The sequence below is a fragment of the Xiphophorus hellerii genome, chromosome 7, assembly GCF_003331165.1.
Source record: "Xiphophorus hellerii strain 12219 chromosome 7, Xiphophorus_hellerii-4.1, whole genome shotgun sequence".
Classification (NCBI taxonomy): domain Eukaryota; kingdom Metazoa; phylum Chordata; class Actinopteri; order Cyprinodontiformes; family Poeciliidae; genus Xiphophorus; species Xiphophorus hellerii.
In genome coordinates, this window is record NC_045678.1 from 8,536,463 (window position 1) to 8,560,777 (window position 24,315).

At 38.9% G+C, this 24,315-nt stretch overlaps 2 protein-coding genes and 2 long non-coding RNA genes across 4 annotated transcripts in view; 2 read left to right on the forward strand and 2 right to left on the reverse strand.

The window, feature by feature from the left end:
- Positions 1-1,506: 1,506 nt before the first annotated feature.
- On the forward strand, positions 1,507-3,216 carry LOC116722948 (uncharacterized). The gene is made up of 2 exons (XR_004339873.1): positions 1,507-2,068; positions 2,693-3,216. It is a non-coding gene; the product is annotated as an uncharacterized LOC116722948 (long non-coding RNA).
- Positions 3,217-3,327: 111 nt separating this feature from the next.
- On the reverse strand, positions 3,328-4,935 carry LOC116722947 (uncharacterized). Its single transcript, XR_004339872.1, has 3 exons — positions 4,421-4,935; positions 3,631-3,898; positions 3,328-3,549 (listed from the first exon to the last, which is right to left on the reverse strand). It is a non-coding gene; the product is annotated as an uncharacterized LOC116722947 (long non-coding RNA).
- A 5,734-nt stretch (positions 4,936-10,669) lies between these two features.
- Positions 10,670-15,131, reverse strand: eaf2 (ELL associated factor 2). Its single transcript, XM_032568712.1, has 6 exons — positions 14,936-15,131; positions 14,417-14,511; positions 14,167-14,303; positions 13,866-14,029; positions 13,513-13,761; positions 10,670-11,675 (listed from the first exon to the last, which is right to left on the reverse strand). Exons 1-6 carry the CDS (start codon positions 15,036-15,038, stop codon positions 11,632-11,634), a joined length of 792 nt encoding a protein of 263 aa, XP_032424603.1. The 5' UTR covers positions 15,039-15,131; the 3' UTR covers positions 10,670-11,631.
- Positions 15,132-18,525: 3,394 nt separating this feature from the next.
- arhgef49 (Rho guanine nucleotide exchange factor 49) overlaps positions 18,526-24,315 on the forward strand; it is a 62,728-nt gene continuing 56,938 nt past the window's right edge. The window contains exon 1 of the mRNA XM_032567665.1: positions 18,526-18,584. The gene's annotated coding sequence lies outside the window, so the exon portion shown is untranslated. The remainder of the gene's footprint in view (positions 18,585-24,315) is intronic.

Here is a 24,315-nt window from a genome sequence, read left to right on the forward strand (position 1 = left end):
TAAATTTATATTGTTAGATGTTTTCTGTTTTTTCACTAATTGTGTTTTGTTGGTTAGAGCACAAAGATTCATTAATTTTGGTTACAAATAATATAAAGTATATCATTCATTAGCAGTCACGGTTTAGAAACTATTTCAGTAATTTGCCAGTAGGGGTCAGTGTTACTCCACCAACTACAAAGAGATCGAGTGGGAAACGGAGTTTTCAGAGAAATAACTTCCATCAGACAGAGAACTAAACATGATGAATAACTACACCAGTATTTCGCCAGTAGCGGTCAGTATTACTCCACCAATGACAAAGAAATTGAGGGAAAAGCAGAGTTTTCAGAGAAATAACTTGCATCATACAGAGAAATCACTGTAAAAACAAAGTGACAAAAAAGAGGATGAATAACTACACCAGTATTTCGCCAGTAGGGATCAGTGTTACTCCACCAATGACAAAGACATCGACTGGGAAACGCAGTTTTCAGAGAAATAACTTGCATCAGACAGAGAACTAAAGATGACGAATAAATACACCAGGGGTTGAAAACTCCGCACACCTGCTCTGTCCTTTTGCAATCAGTTGTCTTATAAAATTTAACTTCTACTCAATGAAGGGGCAGTCGACTCCCTTGGCAGACTCCTTCCATATATTTATCATCACTGTAGTCTGCTTTTTTATTTAAATTTGATTGTAAATACAATAGTGCTAACATCAACATAAGTCACCAGATACAGCATCAATCCAGCCATTCAGATACACACACATTGTGTCACACAGTTGTGATTTTAATTTACATTAGTATATATTTAATCATGTAGAAACCTATTTTGATATGGGCAAAAAGAAAAAATCAATTGCTCTTGTGTTCCCCCTGGTGGCTGCGGTAGGTAATGTTTCAAAGGCGATTTGAGCTGCCGTTCAATGAGTATTCAAACCTCCAAAGCACCGGTGGAAGATAGCAAGCAAACCAATGTCGCAAAAAATAACTTATTCTTCAGGGAGAGAGAAAAAGAGGAAGAATAGAGAAAAGCCAAGATAAAGGTATGTTTACATACCTCTTGGTAGAAGAGACAAGAAAATTAGCTAAAAGAAAATTAGCTTGATAGCGACCTTGAACCGTCCCGTTCAACAGCCAAACATTTATGCTAGCTTCCTTGTATTTATGTGAAACTGGGTTTGAGTTGATTCTCTATGGAGTGAGTGAAAATAGTGTCAAAAAGATTTGTGTGTGCGTAACAGGATTTGTGCATGCGTAACAGGATTTGTGCGTGCGTAACAGGATTTGTGCGTGCGTAAAAAGATTTGTGCGTGCGTAACAGGATTTGTGCGTGCGTAACAGGATTTGTGTGTGCGTAACAGGATTTGTGCGTGTTTAAAAAGATCTGTGCGTGCGTAACAGGATTTGTGCGTGCGTAAAAAGATTTGTGCATGCGTAAAAAGATTTGTGCGTGCGTAACAGGATTTGTGCGTGTGTAAAAAGATTTGTGCGTGTGTAAAAAGATTTGTGCGTGCGTAACAGGATTTGTAAACCTTAAAAATAAAATACATGTTGAAAAAGTACACACAAATCACCTGGTACGCACACACAAAACTGCAGTTACACACAAATCCGGTTACGAGTGCACAACTATTTTTGAGACTCATTTCACGCCTCGGTGGAAGCTCCAAGATTTGTGTGTAGATGGTGCGTTTACATGCTAGTAAAAGCTGGGACATCTGAGTTTTCTTCGGAACTGTTTCTTTTTTCCATAGTTCAATACGTATTTCTCTCTTTACTTGTCTCGTGGCTTAGACATATTTTTGTGAGAGAAAAATACATACGTCATTACACCCACGTCTACTTTTTAATACTATAAGATTGTTTATATATGAATCCGCATTTGGGACCTATACAACTGTAATTACTTGGGTAAAAAATTTGACCACTAGGTGGTGGAAGTTTATTCCGCTCTGACTGGGAAAAGCCTTCATTCAAACTGAGAGAAGAAACAAGAGAATGGCGGGTCAGCCGAGTGATCGTGTTCGTGGTCTACCGTCCGAAGTGGATGTGGTTATTCCGTCAGTTTGTCGAAGAAGGTAATATGTCTGCATGAGCATTTTGACAGTATTTATATGTTATTTTGAAAATGACAAAAGACATGTGCATTACATACCAGCATATTTCTGCTAATCATGTCTTACAACACAGCACAGATAAATTAGGCACATTAGCAGTATTCATATAAAGTAATTATTTGCATTTGGTGGAAAAAGGATGCAAAGCCCTTGTTAGGTTTCCAAACAGTTTTGTATACCAGTTACAAAAAGACTATGTGGCTATAGAACAGACTTAAAGTAAAATGAGAAGGTGTCTGGTGTTTACGCTGCACCAAAAATACGATTCAGTTGTATTTGAGAAGGAATGCAATTCACAAAACACCACATTTTGAGGACCTTCAACGAATAAATCACATTATTATATAGATGCCACAGGAAACATGGTGTTTCTCTTAGTCTATGCTTTGACAGGAGGTCAATCAGTTAACAAGGTAAAAGGTATTCAAATGATTTTGATTTTTTAATGATATCACATTTATATGGATCTGTTGCTTATACTTAAAATACTTTTGCCTAAATATCTCAAACGCGACTTTATGAATGATTCAATTATACAGAAAATTCCACATGTATCTAAAACAAATTAATTTATACTTTTCACAGCGTCTTCAGACAAACTGCGCGAGCTCCTGAGGTTTTGGGTTGGCTGGGAGGTCCCTTGCCAAGAGCTGAAGCTTGAAGTTGTCCTGTCAACTGGACCTAACCATATGCCGACGTCTTCAACCTGTAGTGAGCGATTACGGCTACCAAGTCACTACACCACCTACCAGGCCCTGTCAGCCGACATGAATGTGTGTCTGAAATCAGTAGAGATAGGCTTTGGTCTTATTTGATAAATATGTATTGATGTTTCATTTGTTGAAAAATTGCAGTTCGACATGGCAAGTCAGTTAAAATAGAAAGTAATTTTATTATTAGCCTTGCATTTTTTTTTATTTTTTTTTTTACAAATAATGTCCATCAACACAGTCTTGACAGGAAGTTGTGTTCCTGAGGTGACTACTAAATGTTTGTCAGGCATCCCTGTTCATCATGTGGTTTTTTGCTGAAATATTCCACAAATGTTTGGCATTCAAACATAAAATAATTTTCATGTTTCTGGTGTACATTAAACTTTATAAAGTTAACATTTTTGCCAGCTGGTTCTTTCTCTAGCTTGTACTTGCTTGTATATTTGTACATGTTTGATGGATTTTTTAAATAAATGGTATTGAAAATGCTGTTAATTACAAACATTTAAATTTAAGTGACATCTAATTTGTCACAAGTAAAGTTTCCAAATATTGCAGAGTATCCATGTAAATGTCCATGCCACTAGACTCTGAAGGTTGTAGGGGGTCAATGTTTTCACGGAGAAGCTCCATCTGATCTTCTGTAAGTGGGCTGTCCAACTCTGGTACTCGCAATTCAGCATGTGGATCAGGAACAAGCCCACTTTCCTCCCAGTTTATATGGGGAATCTGCAAAACATACATAGCATTATGGCTGGTGGAAAACATTTGTTGTTTCATTTGAAATAACAAAAAAAGACATTCAAGTACCTCTGGGTCAACCACTGAATGTCCGATCTGTCCCAGTTCCCACAACTGATTTGGAGTGAGGTTTTGTTCAGTTCTCATTGGGTGATTGTCCCATCCTTGTTTAAATATGTCAAGATTCACTTTCAAGCGAGGCAAGAAAACATAATGACAGCAAAACAAGTGCAGAGGATTGCTAAGATCCAAGAGGTTTTCCTCCTCCAGTTGGTGTAGAACATTGTAGAAAACACATGTGACTCCCATCCACAGATCACGCCACAACCTCTCTATCCTGTGTGAAAGCATATAAAATGTTACTTATACACACACATAGTTGTGGAAAAAGTGTTTCACCCCATTCTTATTTTGTAGTTTTACATAAGGTTCTTACACTCCAGTGTTAAATAATATCAAAGTAATTTAAAGATTAAAAAGCAAAAACACCCCCCAAAAAATCAGTTCTTAACTGAAGTTGTTGGTTAAAGATGCAAGACAAAAATCCCATTTTATATGTAAAAAAATTGCATGATGTGGGTGCACTCTCCCCTGCACCCACATCATGCAGAGATCAGCGCCCCCAGTCACAACTGAGACGAGGTTGTTCACCTAGGAACACAGCCTCACACATAGGCTAGGATTGCATCTGTGTGACTGTCCCATTTCATCCGATGTCATAGTAACACTGAATTTCATAAGAAGAACCAACAAAGCCTCACAATTATTGCGACTTGAAAAATAAGACCATGGCACTATCAAGCGAAAAATATTTATTTTCAAATTGTTCATATTGTTTAATTACTGTTTAGCAACATACCCACTGATCTTGTTGATCTCTCTCCATTTTCTTAAATGAGCGTCAGCAAGTCCTTCAAAACAGATAAAAATGAATTAAAGAACAGTTTGTTAAAGTTGACCATTACACTGTCAATACAGTAATTTATCATAAGTTTGACATTATTAGCACTTTTTGGGGACAATAGAAATATAATTTCACTAGATGGCTACAATTACAATTTAGTTAATGTGAAGCACAACTTAACATATTATCTGTCCAAAAATGTAAGTCATCACATGGAAGTAATGAGAAATGTGGTTTGCTCATAATGAAGTAACAGAAATATTAATATTTTAAGGATTCAGCCGAGTTACTACACTTATATTCAGCTGCTTACAAGTGCTTCAGTGTTGGATGAGGTTATATTTTCAAAATTTGAAATATTGATGATCTGCATGAAACTAATATAAAAAAACGGTGCAGATGTATATGTATGGCATAGAATACATTTGTACATTTGTTAAGAGATGTTCTACGTATTTATTTCTGGTACGAAAGCATATTCCAGGAAGAAATGTAGAGAAGAGTAAATCTTAAGTGATTACAGTAAGATATAAAATATATAGGTGATAGACGAAACATAAGTCTGTAGCAGAACTAAAAAAAAATTTAAATCAAGAACTACAATTAGTGAGGAGAACTGGGATGAATCCTTCAAATAATAAAAGACGTCACCTAAACCTACATTATTGTCGGCATCATAAAAATAGCTGAGCATGGTGATAAACGTAGACATAGCTGTAATGGGCCAGGAAGATACTGTTTTAAACTGTACCGATACTAATCGAGGGCTAATAGTAGCTTAGCTAACGTAGACATGAGCTATTGCTAACATAGAAGGGCGAGAACTTTGGGTCGAACTACTTGAAACGTAAAACATAATCTGAAATAATCTAAAAAATACGCATTACAACGGTCAGTAAAACGTGCAAATTTTAACATCCACTTACTTCGGACTGTAGACCACGAACACGATCACTCGGCTGACCCGCCATTCTCTTGTTTCTTCTCTCAGTTTGAATGAAGGCTTTTCCCAGTCAGAGCGGAATAAACTTCCACCACCTAGTGGTCGAATTTTTTACCCAAGTAATTACAGTTGTATAGGTCCCAAATGCGGATTCATATATAAACAATCTTATAGTATTAAAAAGTAGACGTGGGTGTAATGACGTATGTATTTTTCTCTCACAAAAATATGTCTAAGCCACGAGACAAGTAAAGAGAGAAATACGTATTGAACTATGGAAAAAAGAAACAGTTCCGAAGAAAATTCAGATGTCCCAGCTTTTACTAGCATGTAAACGCACCATCTACACAAATTTTGGAGCTTCCACCGAGGCGTGAAATGAGTCTCAAAAATAGTTGTGCACTCGTAACCGGATTTGTGTGTAACTGCAGTTTTGTGTGTGCGTACCAGGTGATTTGTGTGTACTTTTTCAACATGTATTTTATTTTTAAGGTTTACAAATCCTGTTACGCACGCACAAATCTTTTTACACACGCACAAATCTTTTTACACACGCACAAATCTTTTTACGCACGCACACATCTTTTTACGCACGCACAAATCTTTTTACGCACGCACAAATCCTGTTACGCATGCACAAATCCTGTTACGCATGCACAAATCCTGTTACGCACACACAAATCTTTTTGACACTATTTTCACTCCATAATTCTCGAGCTTGGCCCTGTATATTTCTGAGTTTTTTGGGCTTCATAATGTTTAAAAATGAGAACTTCTCAATGTTTGACATTGTCTAGCAAAATGTTTTTTACGTCAGGCTACAATAGAATGTTCAGTTCCATTGGTAACAGTGACATCAGCAGTGATGTCATCACTCTATGATACCACAAAGGAATCTGTCTCTTGAATGTAGCTCACAGACAGCGGTTTCTCAGACCTGTTCCTCAGTTCTATCGCGACAGATCACTCTTCAGAGCACGTTCGAAATTAATCGAAACGAGCGGGATATCAATTCCAGATATTACGAGCCTTTCAGAGAAGCAAGAATTTACCAAAATATAGACATGAAGCAACAACAGAATACTTGTGAACATGAAGCTTTTCCAGCTGAGCTTTCATGGATCGAAATGATGGAGCGAAACATCCAAGTCGACTACGACGAAATCATTGTTTTTGAAGACGACAGCGAGTCGGAAGATGAATCAGCAGAGGTCCAAGGGGAACCAAGTACTTCCGGGGACTTTGAGAGTCCAAGATCATTTAAAGTCGAGCAGGAAACAACTCCCTCTGCTGGCGTCAAGATCACCCCCTTAGTGGAAGACGTGGAAGAGACTAGCCAACAATTCATCGATCTCACAAAGCAGGTAGACGATCTTACAAAAGAACTGCAGAATAAGATTTTTGAACTCCATGAGGAAAGAGACCAAAGGATTGCATGTCAGGCTGAAGTGAAATCACAGCGGGAGGAGATTCAAAAACTGCAAAAAATGTTGGAAAAAGAACGTCACCTGCAAGTCAAACGCGAAGATGGATCAAAGGTTTCTTGCTCTTCCAAGGTTACAGCCGACAAGAACATTCTTCAACAGCTGGATTACTTCAAGAGGGAGGCTGAAAAATATGCCTACCACAACAAAGGTCTGACAGAAGTAATGGTTGAAGAATACAAAGTGAGACTAAAATATGAGGAGCAGCTCAAACGTCACACTGAGCAAGCTTCCAAATTCAAAGAACAGGAGGAAACAGTGAAATCATTGCAGGGTCAGGTTGCAGACCTGAAGATGAAGTTGAAACTTGCTCTGGAAAACAACCATCTTAGAGTCTCCACCCAACCAGAGGTCCCCCTGCAAAAAGAGGAGACCAAGGAAAGACAGACCTCCAATCAACCAGGGAGGTCTGAAGAAAGACGGACCTCCAATCAACCAGAGAGGTCTGAAGAAACACGGACCTCCAATCAACCAGAGAGGTCCGATGAAAGACGGGCCTCCTATCAATCAGGGAGGTCCGAGGAAAGAGGGACCTCCAATCAACCAGGGAGGTCAGAGGATAGATGGACCTCCAATCAATCAGGGAGGTCCGAGGAAAGAGGGACCTCCAATCAATCAGGGAGGTCTGAGGAAAGACGGACCTCCAATCAACCAGGGAGGTACGAGGAAAGATGGACCTCCTATCAATCAGGGAGGTCTGAGGAAAGTTGGACCTCCAATCAATCAGGGAGGTCCGAGGAAAGATGGACCTCCTATCAACCAGGGAGGCCCGAGGAAAGATGGACCTCCAATCAACCAGGGAGGTCCGAGGAAAGATGGACCTCCAATCAACCAAGGAGGTCAGAGGAAAGATGGACCTCCTATCAACCAGGGAGGTCCGAGGAGAGAGGGACCTCCTATCAATCAGGGAGGTCCGAGGAGAGAGGGACCTCCTATCAATCAGGGAGGTCCGAGGAGAGAGGGACCTCCTATCAACCAGGGAGGTCCGAGGAGAGGGGGACCTCCTATCAATCAGGGAGGTCCGAGGAGAGAGGGACCTCCTATCAATCAGGGAGGTCCGAGGAGAGGGGGACCTCCTATCAATCAGGGAGGTCCGAGGAAAGATGGACCTCCAGTCAACCAGGGAGGTCCTTGCGACCAACCTCTACTGGTTTCACGGAGGGCCTTCGTGTTGGTGTTGGCCTGAAGGCCAGTCTAAGCCCGGCTCGGCCTTTACGCCGACCCACACCCAAGTGGCACTAACCTAGGTAACTATTCAAACGCAGGTTTTGCCAACACTGGGCTTTATGAAAATTCAATGATTTACACAAATTTAGGAAATCAAAACAGACACAGGCAAATAATATTCCTAACTCAAAAATCAATGGAGAACACACAAGATCAATTTCAGAGTTAAAAACACCAAAATAAACATAATTAAAACTTTCCTATATATAAAAACTGCAGCAGGTAGAATTTCTAAAAAAATAATTGATCTCTCTAAATTGTCCTAAGGTGTGAATGAGACAGAGAATCTGTGAAAATTCCTCTGACTCTGCTGCTGTCCAGAAACAACCAATCAGAACCAAAAAGCAAACTTTTGGTTCTGATTGGTTTCTAATACGTTGAACACATTCAACGCATTAGAAACCAATCAGAACCAAACGTTTGCTTTTTGGTTCTGATTGGCTTCTAATGCATTGAATGTGTCTCAGCACATTCAACGTATTAGAAACCAATCAGAACCAAAAGTTTGCTTTTTGGTTCTGATTGGTTTCTAATGCATTGAATGTGTCTCAGCACATTCAACACATTAGACCACTAGTGTACTGCAGCTATGCAATTGACAGAAATACAACCTAACATTATATCATCATTATTTAGATAGATAGATAGATAGATAGATAGATAGATAGATAGATAGATAGATAGATAGCATTTATTGTCATTGAACAGAATTCAACGAAATTTTATTTCGTTTTATTTTTATTTATAGAATGATTTAGAAAACAAAATGCTATACAGATTTGTCAAAACTATTTCGACCCATATTAGAACTTTGCATTCATTTTCCTTCATTTTAGTAGCTGCGATTTTGCCTAACCCAGACATTTTCGCTAACCCTAAACAATACTAGTCTATTCCTAACCCTAACATTAACTAAACACATCTTACTTCTAAACGTTACCCTTGACTCAAAGCAATGAGTCCATCATATTAGGATCAGGCTTTGGTCCTAATATGATGGAACTAATATGACACTGGACATATAGTGGTGCGTTCACACCAAACACGTTTTGAGGGTCAGGCGCATCTGGTTTACATTCAAAGTCTATGTGGAGGAGCGTTGAGGGCCGATGTGGCGCGTTTGGAGCGTCTAGCGGCCGTTTGAACCGTTTGACACGTCAAGCAAGTCCATGGCGTCCAACACTCCACATAGACTTTGAATGTAAACCAGACTCGCCTGACGCTCAAAACGAGTTTGATGTGAACGCACCATTAGAATGACCAGTTCCATTGGTAACAGTGACATCAGCAGTGATGACATCACTCTTTGATGCATCAAAGGAATCTGAGTGCAGCACACAGACAGATTTTTCAGACCTGTTCCTGTTTCAGACTTATGAATCTTCTCCAATTATTTGAAGATACAGAATCAGCCCATTCTCAGGTGAGAGAGACTCACCTGGTATAAAGTTAATTTTTAGGTACTGGAATTACACCGAAGATAAATTAGTTTAATCAAAGCACGTCATGATTATGTGTGCATGTACTCCGTCTTAAGTCCAGAGCATACTAGTTTCTTTTTGGGTTTTTTTTTACTTTTACCACTAGATGACATGTATATGTGTGTGTGTGTGTGTGTGTGTATATATGCGTGTGTGTGTGTGTGTGTTACCATGGCGGCTTTAATTCAAATTAAAGCTGCAAGCATCCTCGAACGGTCCTCGCAGCTCAGCGCCTCCTGGCGACCGCGGGAGCTCGCGCCACCGCAGACGCTCTCGCGCAGTTCCCGCGCCCGTCCGCCAGGCGATACGCATCGACGCGTTCGGCAGCGCCATCTGACGACGCACCCAAAATCTGGTGCAGGTCGGCTGATGTAGTGAGGAGATGTAGCTGATGGAATAGGGGGCGCAGTGGAGTGAAATTACAATGTAATGGTATTGGGCTGTGGGGCGGGGCTTACATGACGTCACCAATTGACCATGTGAATGTGATCAGGGCTGGTCTATAATGAGACATGGAAAGTCTGATGCAGCTCTGACCTTGCCTGTGGACGTTGTTGCACCTTGATGTTTTATGGTCAATAGGCGAACTTTGACCTCAGGCAACCCTCCTTCAAAATTTAAATCATGACAAATGAAAACGTATCCAACACTAAATGCAGATTTTTTTTTAAAGCGGTTCTTGAAGATCATTTTCTTAAATTGCTTTAAGATTCTAAATTGTTTCAGTACCGTGGCTTACATTTAAAAAATACACAAAAATCCTGTAAAAAATAAATTTAAAAAAGCATTTCCTGATGCCAAAATTGGTTTGCGTTCATTCAGCAAGTCAAAAACCAAAAATAACTAGTGAGCAAAATAAGCATTTTATTTTTGCCCTTTGGAAAGAAACTGAAAATCAAACTTTTTCTATGCTGCATTTTGTTTTATCCCGATTGTGGATGTCAAAAAGCAGGAAAGTTGTGAAGTAAGACCTTGGTATACTTTTATTCATGCCTACAACCCTCACGCAGATAACGATAAGTAATGTCTCGACAGTTATTAGTAGCACAAATAGAAAATACACTCGAGAAACAATTAAAATCTTTAATATTGACAAAGATCTTTATGCTACATATACATTTCACTTCTCCATTTCAAAAGACATCTGCTTCAACCTCTCACTGTGTTCAGATGGTTTCGATGCCAAAGACTTCTCAGATTCCTGTTTGTCGAGACAACTCAGCCATGACAAAGGATTTAAAAAAAAAGGAAGAGGAAAAGAAAAGGCAGGAAGTCCTGAAGAACTTCCCAAGGAAATAAAGCACATTAAGCTCTTTAAGACTCACTCAGGTGAAGAATAAACCTCTGTCTCTGCAGTACAGCTTGTAACTTGCATTTCCAATTTCTTGGGTAAGAAACTAAACATAAAATAAACTCATTTCCGGTCAAAAAGAAGAAAAAAGAAATTAAGATAAATAACTAGATTCAAGTATTGCAGGTTTAAAGCGACAAAGCCACTTAAGTCCACTGAGTGATAATGCAGTAACAATTAACTGGATTTAAACACTCTCAGCCGCAGCGCTTTAAGGCAGTAGCAAAGTACGATATCTGAAGATACAAAAAAAATTGAAAAATCAACAGATAAAGTCATGCAACACAAATTGATGGTGTAAAGCATAAGGCACAACAGTGGTAGGTAATATTGTTGGGCTGAACAATATTACACAAGTCTAGCCGGTGGTTTTAAGATGACACCACATCGATCCTTGTTTCACAATCGCTTCTCAAATTATGCCCCTTCTGTTTCCTTGATCAGTTTAACCCTTGGGGGTTAAGGCATCGCGTGAAATATATACAAAAAAAATTTTTTTAATTGATTTCCAGCACCAAGTCACGGTGAAAAGAAGCGTCACACAAACTTTCACATGAGCAGAGCGAGATGAAATGTTATGCTTGTTGGCAGAGAAGCAGCATGTCTAACAGAACAGTGGATATGTAAATAACAGTCACACTTCACAGGAGGCACAAAAGCAGACAGGTTGGACTTTGTCTTCAGTCGCTCTCACTGCCTGATTCACTCAGCTGGAGGTCGTTCTCTGGAGAGAGAAAGCAAAAACATACAGGTTTATTTTCCTGCTAGAACTACCAATCCCAGAATGCACTGCTTAGCTGCTTGGCAGAATCTGTCAGTGGGCGTTTATAACCCAGCTACATGTCAGACCCATTTTCTTACCTGAGGTTTAATTCGCACAACAATTTGTCAACAAGCTCATAAACTTCACTTCACAGCAATAAATCTGAAGCAGTCAATTCCAAACGTGAAATATAACTCTGCACACGTTGAGCAATTTTAACGTTTCATCATTGACGTCCCCATATTAGAAAGTAGTGCTGCGTTCTGCAGATTAAAGCACTGCTAACATTTAACCACAGTGTTCCTGGAAGCTCTTTGGTGCAGTTTGTTCTTAGACAGTCAAGTGTTATTTAGCCATTCACCCCCACCCTGCGTTTACTGCCAAAATAATGACAATAATGCATATCATTATATAACTGAAGCTAGAAAATTATTCAAAGATAACTCACTTCCATTAAAAAAAATACCAAGATTCAAATGGACCCATTCACATTTGCTATAATTGTTGCTTTTCTTCTAGCTGCATGACCACACACAGCCATTCCCTGCAGCTGCTCACCTGACCAAACAAAAAGCGGCAGCTGGAAGTTTTAAGCTCTGTTAACATCCTGAGCACATCGAGGAAAAAAACTGGCAGACACTTTTTAACCGACGAGGAAAACAACAGCGCTGGTTGGAGGTACTTTCCCTGTGAAGCAGACGGATGGGGAAAAAACGCAATGTTCCGTTCTACTACTAGTTTGAATTAATGCAGGAAAATTTTGTTTAGCTGGCGGCTCAGTGAGGCACTAAAGCACACGAGAGGTTAATGTGGCAAATAGAGAAAAGGTTTATGATGGAGCCCAACCGAAGTAGGGCTGAAACAATTTATCTGATTAATCGATTAGTAAAATAATCCTCAACTAATTTAGTAATTTATTAATCATTAACTGGAGCATAGGCTGAAAAGTGGCCATTTGGAGAAAGAACAGTCAGAGCAGAAATAAAGCCAAAACTGTATAGCAAAAAATATATATTTTGAACTTCTGATAAAAAAAACGAAACAACTTTGTCTGCCTTTTCTACCCAGAATCTTCCAACTAAGCGCCTCTGCTATCCAACTTTTGATTGGTTAATCCAAAACAAGTTGCCCCACATTGTACTGATGTTAAGTCGAGCAGAAAGCTGAGCTTCTCACATGTTGATGTTTTAAGTATTTTATTAGCTAGATGCATCCTTTGCTACAAATGATCAATGATCATTTGAATGTTATTGCATTTTAAGCAATAACATTCTTGTCTTCTTTTAGAAAATGGGTTGAATTATTTCCCTACTTAATATCATTTTAATAATGTTAAAAATGGGTTAAGTGGTTAAACAAATTGCAGAATGTGCCAATTCTATCCAATTAATTGTCAAAATAAATCGATAACTAAAATAATTGTTAGTTGCAGTTCAGCCTCCCCTGCTGCTGTAGTCGATCACTAAAGAAAATATTATGCAAAATTAGCAGAAAGATGGAAATTGTACAAAGGTGTTGCTGAAAATATTTGCATGGACCAGATTCTTACTGTCAGTGTGAAAAAAAAAAAAGTTTTATATCCTCCAGATTTATCTTGAAACACAATGACAATCCTTTATTTGTCCCTTATTTAAAATGCATATTAAATAGCAAACAGATAATTGGAGCCACACAGTGGCATTCTAAAGATAAATATAATAAAGTCCAATCATTGCACAACTGAACTGCTCTGCACCGACTGAAAACAACAACAAAAACACAAAGGCGATCAATTTCAGAAGTGGTCTGTGCAACTTACTGAGCGTGTTCATAATGAGGCCTCCTCCGCTCTCCTGGTGAAGACCTGTGACGTGATTGGTGCCGGAGCTTATCACAGGCATGCTCTGGTTGGTCGGGGCGGGAGGCAGTGGCGGCGCAGGGTTACGCTCGTCGTCTGAGTCGCTGCTGCTGGAGCTGTCTTCGCTGCTCGAAGACGACGAGCTGTTGGAGTTCGAGGAGCTGTCGCTGCTGCTCATCTGATCCATGACGCGCGCTTCCGCCATCAGTTCTGCAGAAACACGACGCAAGTTAAAGAGGGAAATGAGATCCAGGAGACTTGGCAACATTCTCCTCTGCATGTAGACTTTTCACTGAAGTAGTTTGACACGCCACCTCTTTCAATGTCATCCATTGGAGACGCTGGAGACGTTTTCCCCTTGGGAGGAGAGCTCTTGGAGCTGGTTGAGATCTTATTGTTGCCGTTTCCCTTCATCTGCTGGCTCAGACGGCTTGTTTGCTGCTCTAGCCGAGAGTGAATTTTACTGCTGCCTTCAGCTCTGGAAAGCCAGGTGAAGACAGACAAAAATTGTTCCCTTTTTACATATTCCTAACCATAAATACCACAATTCTAAAAAGACTCTGCCCAGCAGAAAGGCCCTGGTTGTTAAACATACACATAGCTATTTTAGCTCACCTTGTTTTCTTGACAGCTATGTTGCTGTTGAGTTTTTCGAGCCTGTACTCTCCTGTGTCATGGTTCACGATGAGGATGCACTCCTTCATGTACGGTCTCTTAGATCCCTTGAACACTGTGACTGGAGCACTTGAACCCTTACAGGTCAAGAGAGAAATAAATAAATAACCAAAGAATAAAAAAATACGTCCAATAAATTATTTTGAACTGAAACCGTGACCAAGTCAAACTCCTTTTCGTAATTTCTAACCTCTAAATTCGGTAAAGTAATAGTGACTTGCTCTCCTTTGCCCACTTCAAGCTCTCCTTCGCATGTTGTATCAATGGAAGCTGGTTTGAAATCATCTGTGGAGAGAAATGAGAATATTTAGTTGAACAATTGTAACAGGGAGACATTTATAGGGATGGTTATTTTAAAGTTTGTTTAAAATGAGAGCGACCACAAATGGTGTAGTAGAAAGCCTCTACCACAAGGTGGCGGTAGAGTACAGTGTGAGGCAGCGCTAACATTAGCTTCCATTTCGACAGCGTGAAACAGTAGTAGTTTTCAATAGCTAAAAGCTAAATGACACATGAGTCTGAAACGGTTATCATTTTTCAAGAAGTCAGGGGAAGCCGTTCGACTGCAATAAGTCACCAAGAAGGCTGTTCTAGCAACCGTCCAAGCCAAGAACAAACTCCGGATGTGTAGCTTACAGGCTAACTAGCGTGCTGCTTGCTAGCCAAAGTAAACGGTAGATGTCACCTACTGAGTCCAAACGCCACTTACATCGGACCGTGTGGTAGGCACTTTTAGGGTGTTTCTCAAACGTCTCTCCTAGTTTCAAAACATGTTCCTGGTTGTCAAAGTTGGAATAAGCGGTCCCATTCATTCTGTGAGTTTCATTGGCAGTAAACTTTAGTTTCTTCTGGGCTTTTTTATGCGATAACCAGGTACAGCTAGAGACACCGTTAAGTCCCGCCTCTTTTGATATCTACTTCATTATGATTGGTTAGAGCGGTTTTTTGTATGTTTTTGTCATTGGCTAAACACCTGTCATCTAAAATGTGACGTTTCAATTCAACCGTTCGTCATGTTTTTGTGCCCAATCTTTATTTTAAGACAAGTGGTATATACAGGCAAACAAATTTGCCTGAATTTGTAAATATTTTCAGAGTTATTAAAAAAAACTAGAAGATATAAGTAGTGATGAAATTAAGAAAGTATTCCTAGATATGGCCATTTTTGTTTCTCAGAAAATTATCAAGTTTCAGTTTTTACCAAAAACAAACAAAACAAAGTAAAAAAAAACAACAACCATTGATAAGTTTATTGTTAATGGTTACTGAACATGTGTCTTGACATCTCTCAATACCTAAGTGAGTGTCTGTAAATGTCAGCAATTGTTAAGATGTATTTTTTTAAAGACCAATATTGAAAATGATTATTGTATGCTATGTGCATGCTGTTTATTAAAAAAATACAAAGTAGAAGCTGAATAAGAAAGCAGAAATCTCTTTTAATCTCTTTGTATGTATTGGTACACAGTAGCTCCCCAGGTCTAGCTCTGTATAGAAATTCCTTGTTACATTGTGAATAAATTGCGGTTAAGTATATTTTTGTATTAGTTTCACAGGCCATAGATCAGCTAGATTACTGTCAGACCTGTAGGATCAAGAAATCATTAAAATACAGCCATAAACCTAGACAGGAAAAAAGTGGGAACCCCAGTTTCAAAACTAAATGCATAGCATGAGTTGACTGAACAGCTCAGATTCACTGTGCATCTTCTGGAGGCCTTCAGCTGAAGAGCCACTAGAGCTACAACCCGCTGATTGCATTTTCAAGTGTTGCTGTCTTCGGGGGCTTAGAGCTTCATGAACCCTGAGGCAGTAAAGATAATGTATTTTCCTTACTTTAAAGTGTTAATGCATCCTAAGTCTTAAATCCTGCTTTGCCTGAAATTTGTTGAGGCCATATGCGTTGCTGCCTTCAAACATTAAAGGATCAGCATCCTGGGCAACTGGAATGTGAAGATTACATGAACAGATTATCGCCAACTGGTTCACCGTCCTGCTGTCTTCTTCCTGCTTAGCACTACTCACCGAGGTGGGCGTAAGCGGAAGATATTAGGCGGGAAGATAAGTAGTTATGCCAGATGAAAAATGATTTTGAACACACGACATAAAACGCGTGTGTTCGAAGGAGTACAACCGCATGTGGACTCAGAAGAGGAAGAAGATTAATTTTGACAATCTTCGCGACTTTCATCCGTTTCTCCTTTTGTGATCAAAATCCTTTAAAGATTACGGAGCTTTGAAAATTGACCGGGGAGGTTAACAATAGGCCCGGAATCCTGTTTCACTGTGTCTGAATCCCATGTGAAAAGACGCCAGCGTGGGTCCGTTTCCATGGCTGGAGGTAAACACCGACTGTCCTCCTGTGATATCAGTTACTTCAGGGGGTTGCCCCTGGACTGTGGGAGGAGAGGTTTATGGTTTCTGAGCAACTGTATCCTCGAGCCACAGCGGGGCAGTCCCCGGTTGTAACCTGGAGGCATTGCTGAGTGAAATGATAACACCTGTCTGCAGGTGCTGGGGGAGCCTTTGACCTGTTATTAAAGCTCATTAATGCAGCTGGTTTGCAGTTGATGCTGCAAAACGGTACAAACTCTGAGTTCCACATCATATTCTGCAACACAAAAAGCATACTTTGATACAAGTTCAACGCTGGGTACATTCACACAATCCTAGTAAGAAATTCAGACCTTGCAAAAAATAAAAAGAGTGTAACACCCACTTATACTTGGATTATAATAGCCCAGAATTTATGGGTTTGTAGTACATATCCTTAAAAATAATTAAGCAGTCACGATGAATAATAACACCACTTTTCTGCTTTTTGCATTTTTTTTCTCAGAAGACATGCACATTAAATCATTTCATGCAAGATTTATGGACTAATTCATATTCCAAAGATTTTCACATGTGCATCCAGGTTAAGAAATGCAGCTGAAATCCAGTGTTTATAAAAGCTCACATGCCAAGTACCTACAAGTTTTGTAAAATTATCAGTTCATGTCACGTGTTATATTTTTGAGTTTGCTCCAGATCTCCAATTTATAGCTCTGACACTGAAAATACTTATAACCTAAATATGTGTTTCCATCATTAAGCCATCTACACTTAAAGAGTGTGAACATGTATTTGGCCCCCTGACAGATTTTGCTTTTTTGTTACACTTAAATGTTCCAGGTTATCGATCAAAGTTCGATATCAGACAAAGATAACCTGAGAAAATTGAACATGCAGTTTTCAAATTGTATTGTATTTATCAGGATAAAACTTGTCCAAGCCAACCTGGAACCTATGTGAAAAATGAATTAGTTAAATTAGAAACTGGTCACCCAACGTTTGCAAAAATAACAGTCACCAATCATTCGTTAAGTAAATGGCAATAAGTGCTTTATCTCATGTGGATACATTTTTGGCCCAGGCTGCTTTGTAGACTCGTTTTTAATTCAGCTGATTTTAAAGCTTGAACATCCTGATTAAGATCCTGCCAAGATCTCTCAATTGAATTTAAGTCTCAGCTTTGACTAGGCCATGCAAACACTTTGTTTTGTTATTTTAAACCACTCATTCATTTGCTTTCTGGTGTGTTCTGAATTATTGTCCTGATGTGTTTGAGGTTAAGCTCAGAAACTGTTTGACGGACGATCTCCCCCAGTGTTTTCTGTCTGAATCCATGTTTTCATCCGTACCAAACGCTTTTCTCCACAGTGATCTAAACATTATGAGAAGCTGAATTGAATCAACCTCTCTTCTTTGAATCTTTGAATTTGGTCACTACGTGCATCCCCCAGAGAAGGTATTTATCAGACTGCTGATATGAGTGGGAAGGGGGATGCTTCGTATGGGGCTGAGTGGCTGCTTCTTTCCCCCATCATGACCAATCAGGAGCGGGGTTAGAGCCTTGTGTTACGGTTGTGCTGCCTTCACTTAAGTGTAAAGTGTGCGTCTCACACAATCAAACTAAAACTCATCTATAATGTGGATTTCCGCTTGAAAGCATAACAAAAGCTATAGATTTAACGCAAAGTGTAATAATAATAATTCACATCCACTGTGCAGTTTTAAAAACGTTGAATACACCAATGATTCTTTAGATTGTGTTTTTGGTTTGTTTTCTTCTTTTCCATATTTCTTCATAAACTCTGTAGTATTTTTATTGCATTTTAATGGTTAAACGAGTTCTAACCAAAACAATTCAAATCGTTGTAATCCCTTCACGACCACTGAACTATGACGGGGAAGTGAAGAAGAAATTGCATTCATTTAACTCGGGGAATTCCAGTTTTACGAGCAGCTCCTGAAGGCAGCACAGTTCCCAAGGAGAATCCCGCAAAGGGAGCAGGTCGCGCAGCCAGAATCCTCCGGTAAATATTTAGAAAACAGTGAAAGGTTCTTTTCTTTTTCTTCTTCTACTACTTTTCTAACGCACAGGACACGAATGAGCGCCTAGCGCGGGGCTTTTCTGCTCGTCCGGTTCCCGGTCGGCTTGCCCGGAGCCCGGTGTGAAGCTGAGTGAAGAGCCGCCGCGGAGACTCGGAAGCGGGACTCTTCTCTGGGATGTGATGGAGCGGAAGGCGCTCTGAGTGAGTAGACTTCAGGTGGGCTCACCTGGCCTCTGTGCATTCCTGCGATGTTGTAGTGCGGGACACAACAGCCGAAGCTGCACATCTCCCTGCTGGATGCTGAGAGACTGCGTGGTTGCATTCATTGGTTCAGTCTAATAGTGTCTAATGTGGTTTTGATTGGGTTGACCCTGCAGTTTACGGTGAACTGTTGTTATCTGCAGATGTCGTTGTTTTACGTTTCTGCGTCATTTTGACTCCCGTGGTTATATTAATATGGTGATGTGAAAGAAAACTAGAAAGCCCCATTCAAGATTATATCCTTAAGAAGTCACATATTGATGTTTCAACAAAAAAGTAGCTAGTTTTACTCAATATAATACACAAATATGATATCTAGCAGAGGAAAAAGTTAGGACATTTTGCTGTCTGTGAGCCATATACAAAAACGTCTTGTATATGGCTCTCTTGTAGACTTTTGGATGAAATGTTATATTTAACCCTCCTGTTATGTTCCGGGTCAAATTGACCCGTTTTAAAATTTACAAATTAAAAAAAAAAATAGAAGCATTTTTTTTGCATGAAACGTTTTCTATTTGTCTTAATAGGTGCACTCTAGACATAAGTTGAAAATTTATTCATGTTACACATTTGTACCAAACCCTAGGTCTACTTTTTACATCGATACTGTTCGGGTCAATTTGACCCGGCAGTCAGGTTAAAGTGCAAAAAAAGATTTTAAAATGTCCAATTCTATATGTTTCTTTGCAGTTATGAACCATATTTCACCACACACACACTCACACACACACACACGCAACCACACACACACAAGCCCACTTTCTCACTATTCTCTTTACTTCACTAGGAAACTGCGAGAAAGCAGGTGTTCACACAACCTTTGACGGGAATCTTTTCTGTTCCTGTGGACAAACTCCACCCACTCTGAGTGACACTCAGTAGAAGTGGATGAAAACATAAATACTCTCTGCATGACTCATTTATCTTGATTTTAATCAGCGGGTCAATTTGACCCAGAACAGTATGTGTGTCTCAAGTTCAATTATAAAGATCACCCTTTGGTAAAAAAAAAAAAGTATAATATAAAATAATTTACCAAAGGTCAACTTCAAGGAAATTATTGTTTTTTTGTGTCTAGGTTTTTTTCAGTGGACATTAAAAATCAAAATTCCATTTTTTATGTCCAAATGAGTAAATGAGCAGGTTGTCGTCATTGATCCTTAATTTCTGAGAAATAATAAAACATCATTGCACAAATATTGATTGAAATGGTTAGTATTGGAGTTAATAATCAGATACAAAAATGTTTTGGAGGAATTTTTTGGTTTCTGACACTATTGCATGATTAAACACTCCCTGGGTCAAATTGACCCACGAACATTTTTGCTGTACCCTAGAAATGAACATAACAGGAGGGTTAAAGCACAGACAAGGAGAAAGCCACTGACTACTAAAATTCCCTAAACTCTAACTAATAATAAGAAGTAGTAGAGCATAAACTGATATTTTAGTTACATTTATATTAAATGGATTGTTTGGGGAACCAGCATTAAAACACACATATTTTTCTAACAGACATTTAGTTTCCTTCAATGAGTAAGTGGACTGAAATTAAATACCGATTTTTTTGTTGTAAATTTTCACTTTGAAAAAATGCTAGTGCAAAAAGAGATTTCAACATTCCTGGGCTTCCAATGGGACTATATTTGGTTTATATTTATCATGGAACGATAAATCGTCTTGAGATATGACATCAGTAAATGTGTGAAAGCTCAGAAATTAATCATATTCCCAGAAATGTACACGTAAATGGAAATTTGAACGTATATATCAACGTTTTTGGTTTGGTTTATTGGATTTTTATTGTATTTCAATGTAACTGTAGTCTTAAAAACACCATAAATTGGGTTATTTTGTTAGTTAAATCTGGACAAATCCAGTTCTGGGTTAATTTAACACAACATAGTTGGGCTTTGGCTTTGAGCCGACACTGTGTTGGGTTTTAGACAAACAAACAAAAAAAAGGAAGATTAAACTGATTTAACTTGAGATTTTATCAGTAGCAAAATAGAATAGAATAGAATAAAATAGAAGTACTTTATTCATCCCAGCAGGGAAATTACTTCGCAGTTACAGCATAGAGACAAGACACAATAACAACTACCACTGAGTAGTAGTTGGAGATAAAATAAAAATAAAATATAAAATGCTATAAATTGTAAAAATATAAAATGCTGTTAATATAAAAAGCAACTTAAGAGCAGTCCTTGCAAAGATTCAAAAAATACTAACCCAGGATAAGACATTTTTTTAAAATTAACTATTTTTATTTTAATTCTATCCAGCATTAAAATTAATCAGATAAAAAAAACTCCCTAATGTCAGTAGGTTTCGATAGCCAAACTCAAAGTCTCTATAATTTTTGACGAGTTCTTTGGTCAAAGTGTGAATGGTAAACATTGCTAGCATTAGCTTGTGCTAATTACTTAAATTTCTAAACGCTAATGTGATCTTACGTGGACATAGTGTGAACTAAAGTCATAAACATAACCCTCTGACATTATCATCAACCTGCAGACTGAACGTTCAGTCAAGTAAGATCTGCTTGTGTTATATTCAAAATGGCCGCCTGTGTGGAATAATGAGGTTCTTCAACACGGAAGAACATGAAAAAGGTCAAACCTCATCTTTTTATGCAGACACAATTCAATTTCAAAGTTTATATAATAATGTGAGTAAGGCTGCACCTACACTCTCTTTATAATCTGTCAGATATTCTTTAAAACATGAGCCTCAGACCAGCGTAAATGTGAAACTTACACTAGGCTCACTTTGAAGACTTTTACTTTTGCTTTCTATGAGTATAACAGCAAAGCTTAGGAAAAGTCTGGGAGAAAAATGTAGCATATGATCTGTAGTGACTTTAAAACCTCCCAGCAATAGAAAAAATGACTCCATTTGTCTTCATTTTTCGTCATTTAAGTAAATGAAATGGAACCATTTTTCATTCATGCCTGTTTCCGTTTGGGGACCCCGGGACTCCGTCAGTACTGCATCAGGCGGACTGGTTCTTCCAAGCCATTCCTGGAAGTGCCTCTGGGGCCGATGAGGGTCCTGGCCGACTTCCATACTGCAATCAGATAATATTAATGAATTCGGGAAAATTGTGTTATTTCCAGCCACAGCAGCAGTTTGCTTGTTTTATAGGATTGGAAACTGATGCATAATGGGATTCCAGGCTTGAGGTGTATGAATATTTAATGGATTCAGACGTTTTTCAAGTCTTTATGCTAAGATGGTGATCATAGGACTGAAAAAAATAAAACGACATGTATTATCTTTGGGTGCTTCCACTAAGGTGTCCCCCAGGATGTGAATTACTGTGCTTTGAAACTCTTTAAAGGTTTGCTTGCTCAGCGTTCATCATCCGGAGGAAAAAAACACATACACACACACACACACACGCTCATTAATGTAAATCCAATTCTGGACTAATGGTTTTGGCTCGCCCACAAACACTTGTAGTATCTTTTCCTTCTTCTGCCGGACTCTAATTGAAGTAATGGAATCACAACCTTTTAATTTCTATCTGTTACTTTCATTAGATGCCCTGGGTTTTTGGAGACACAGACAAGAAATGTCAACGCTTCTTCAAACTCTTGCCTAATTTTGTTAAATATTTTTAATTGTTTTGTAGAAATCGGTTTTTTTTGTACATTTGGCAAAAAAGAAAACATTTTGTCGACCATGATTGTTTTAGAAGCAATAAAAAGGATGAAACATTTAAAGGGATGAATACATTTTAGGTACTGCGTCTGGAGGTGACAGGCTGTTTAACTCTGTTAGAGACCTCCCCTTGTCAAGGCTCATAGATTATAGTTCAGAGTGATGCTTTGCTGCTCCCTATCTGATCTCTGCATGGACTCTCCATCAGCACAGTGATGTGATTAAAAGTCGAGCAGTGGACCTGCAGACTCACACATTAGTGCAAAAGAACTGCCTCATTTTACATGGCCCTTAACATGCAAATAGGTCTTTTCGTCATCGTTAATGATAAAATTAACTTAGCTCTCTTAAAAAAAGCTAAGCTAACTTAAACAAAATTAGATAGTCCCATTTAATATAGGCTTTCTAGCTGGCTAGCTAGAAAATGGGGCTTTCTGGCTAGCTAGCTAGCTAACAGAGTCCCCCAGTTTTCTAGCTAGCTAACAGAGTCAGGCTTCTAACTAGCTAACAGAGTCCATCGTTTCCTAGCTCTCTAACAGAGTCCCCCTTGTTTTCTAACTAGCTAACAGAGCCCCTCATTTCCTAGCTCTCTAACAGAATCCCCCTTGTTTTCTAGCTAGCTAACAGAGTCCCTCGTTTCCTAGCTAGCTAATAGAGTCACGCTAGCTAGAAAGCCCCGTTTTCTAGCTAGCTAATTTTTAGTACTCATATAATGTTTGGTCTCCACAATGTGTATGTGACTAGGTCCTAATAGCATAATATATATCACACACACAAACATCTGCTTAGTGATGCAGGAGTCTGTTTCTCTACGTTTAATGAGACAGCATCATTCTGTCAGGCTGTGGCGGCAGAGAAGCGTGACAGGTACACTCAGGGCCTTGGGGCTGCTAATGCTAATGTGCACACATGTGTCGGGCATCACAATGTACTGTTGTCGTTTCGCATCAGCGCGGCCGGACCGAGTATAGGCGGGTAATTACCCTGCATTAACTTATTGGCTGACATCAGGAGCTTTTTTTTCAGTCCACTGCCTTCAAATTATTTTGGTCCTGAGTCATTACGGCTCTGGTCATTAAAGTGTTTGTGCTGTTGTGAAATTTTTTTTTTGTTTTTGTCACAGTAGGCAAATTAGTGGAAATTTAATTTTCACTAATTAAACAAACTGCATGTTTAACGTACTGTTGCATTTACAACTTGTTGCCGTGTAGCTTCCAGCACCCTACGCCTTTTTCCATCCAGTCATCCATTCATCTGCCCTTACATTTATTTTTAGCTTAAATTATTTTTTAGTGCACCAATATTTTTGTTTCTCACTCTACTTTTTCTAATCAATCTTCTAGCACTTTCAGTAGCCATTGTCTAATTTGATTGAATGACTTTCTGCCGACCTGACTGTTTTTTTTTTAATGATTAGCAATGACCAGAAACTTAGATAAAAAAAAATCTAATTTCTTAACTGCATAAACTTAACAAAACAGCATGTTTTTTGCACATTTTGCTTTTAGACCTAGTAAAATAAGAACTACCTCTATCAAATAACCTGGTGGACATTTCTTCTTATATAGTAAATATTTTTTTATGTGTACTTGTTGAATAAAAACAAAAACAGCAAAAATAATCAAAAACAAGGAAAACCTGATGCACCTGGTTCATCTCCACATGCACACTCCATGCAGAAAGACCCCAGGTTGTGATTTGAAGCCAGGACCCTCATCCTGCAAAGAAACAATGCCACCAACTGTGCCATTGTGCAGGAAATAAAAAAATAAAAAAAAGCTGTCAA

What these genes read in the sequence shown, in the direction of transcription:
- eaf2 (XM_032568712.1), bottom strand. Translation starts at nt 15,038, where the DNA reads ATGAATGGGACCGCTTATTCCAACTTTGACAACCAGGAACATGTTTTG. An exon ending in TTACTTTACCGAATTTAGAG is followed by an intron (nt 14,304 to 14,416) that starts GTTAGAAATTAC and finishes TTGACCTGTAAG; the next exon opens with GGTTCAAGTGCTCCAGTCAC. An exon ending in ATAGCTGTCAAGAAAACAAG is followed by an intron (nt 14,030 to 14,166) that starts GTGAGCTAAAAT and finishes CTGGCTTTCCAG; the next exon opens with AGCTGAAGGCAGCAGTAAAA.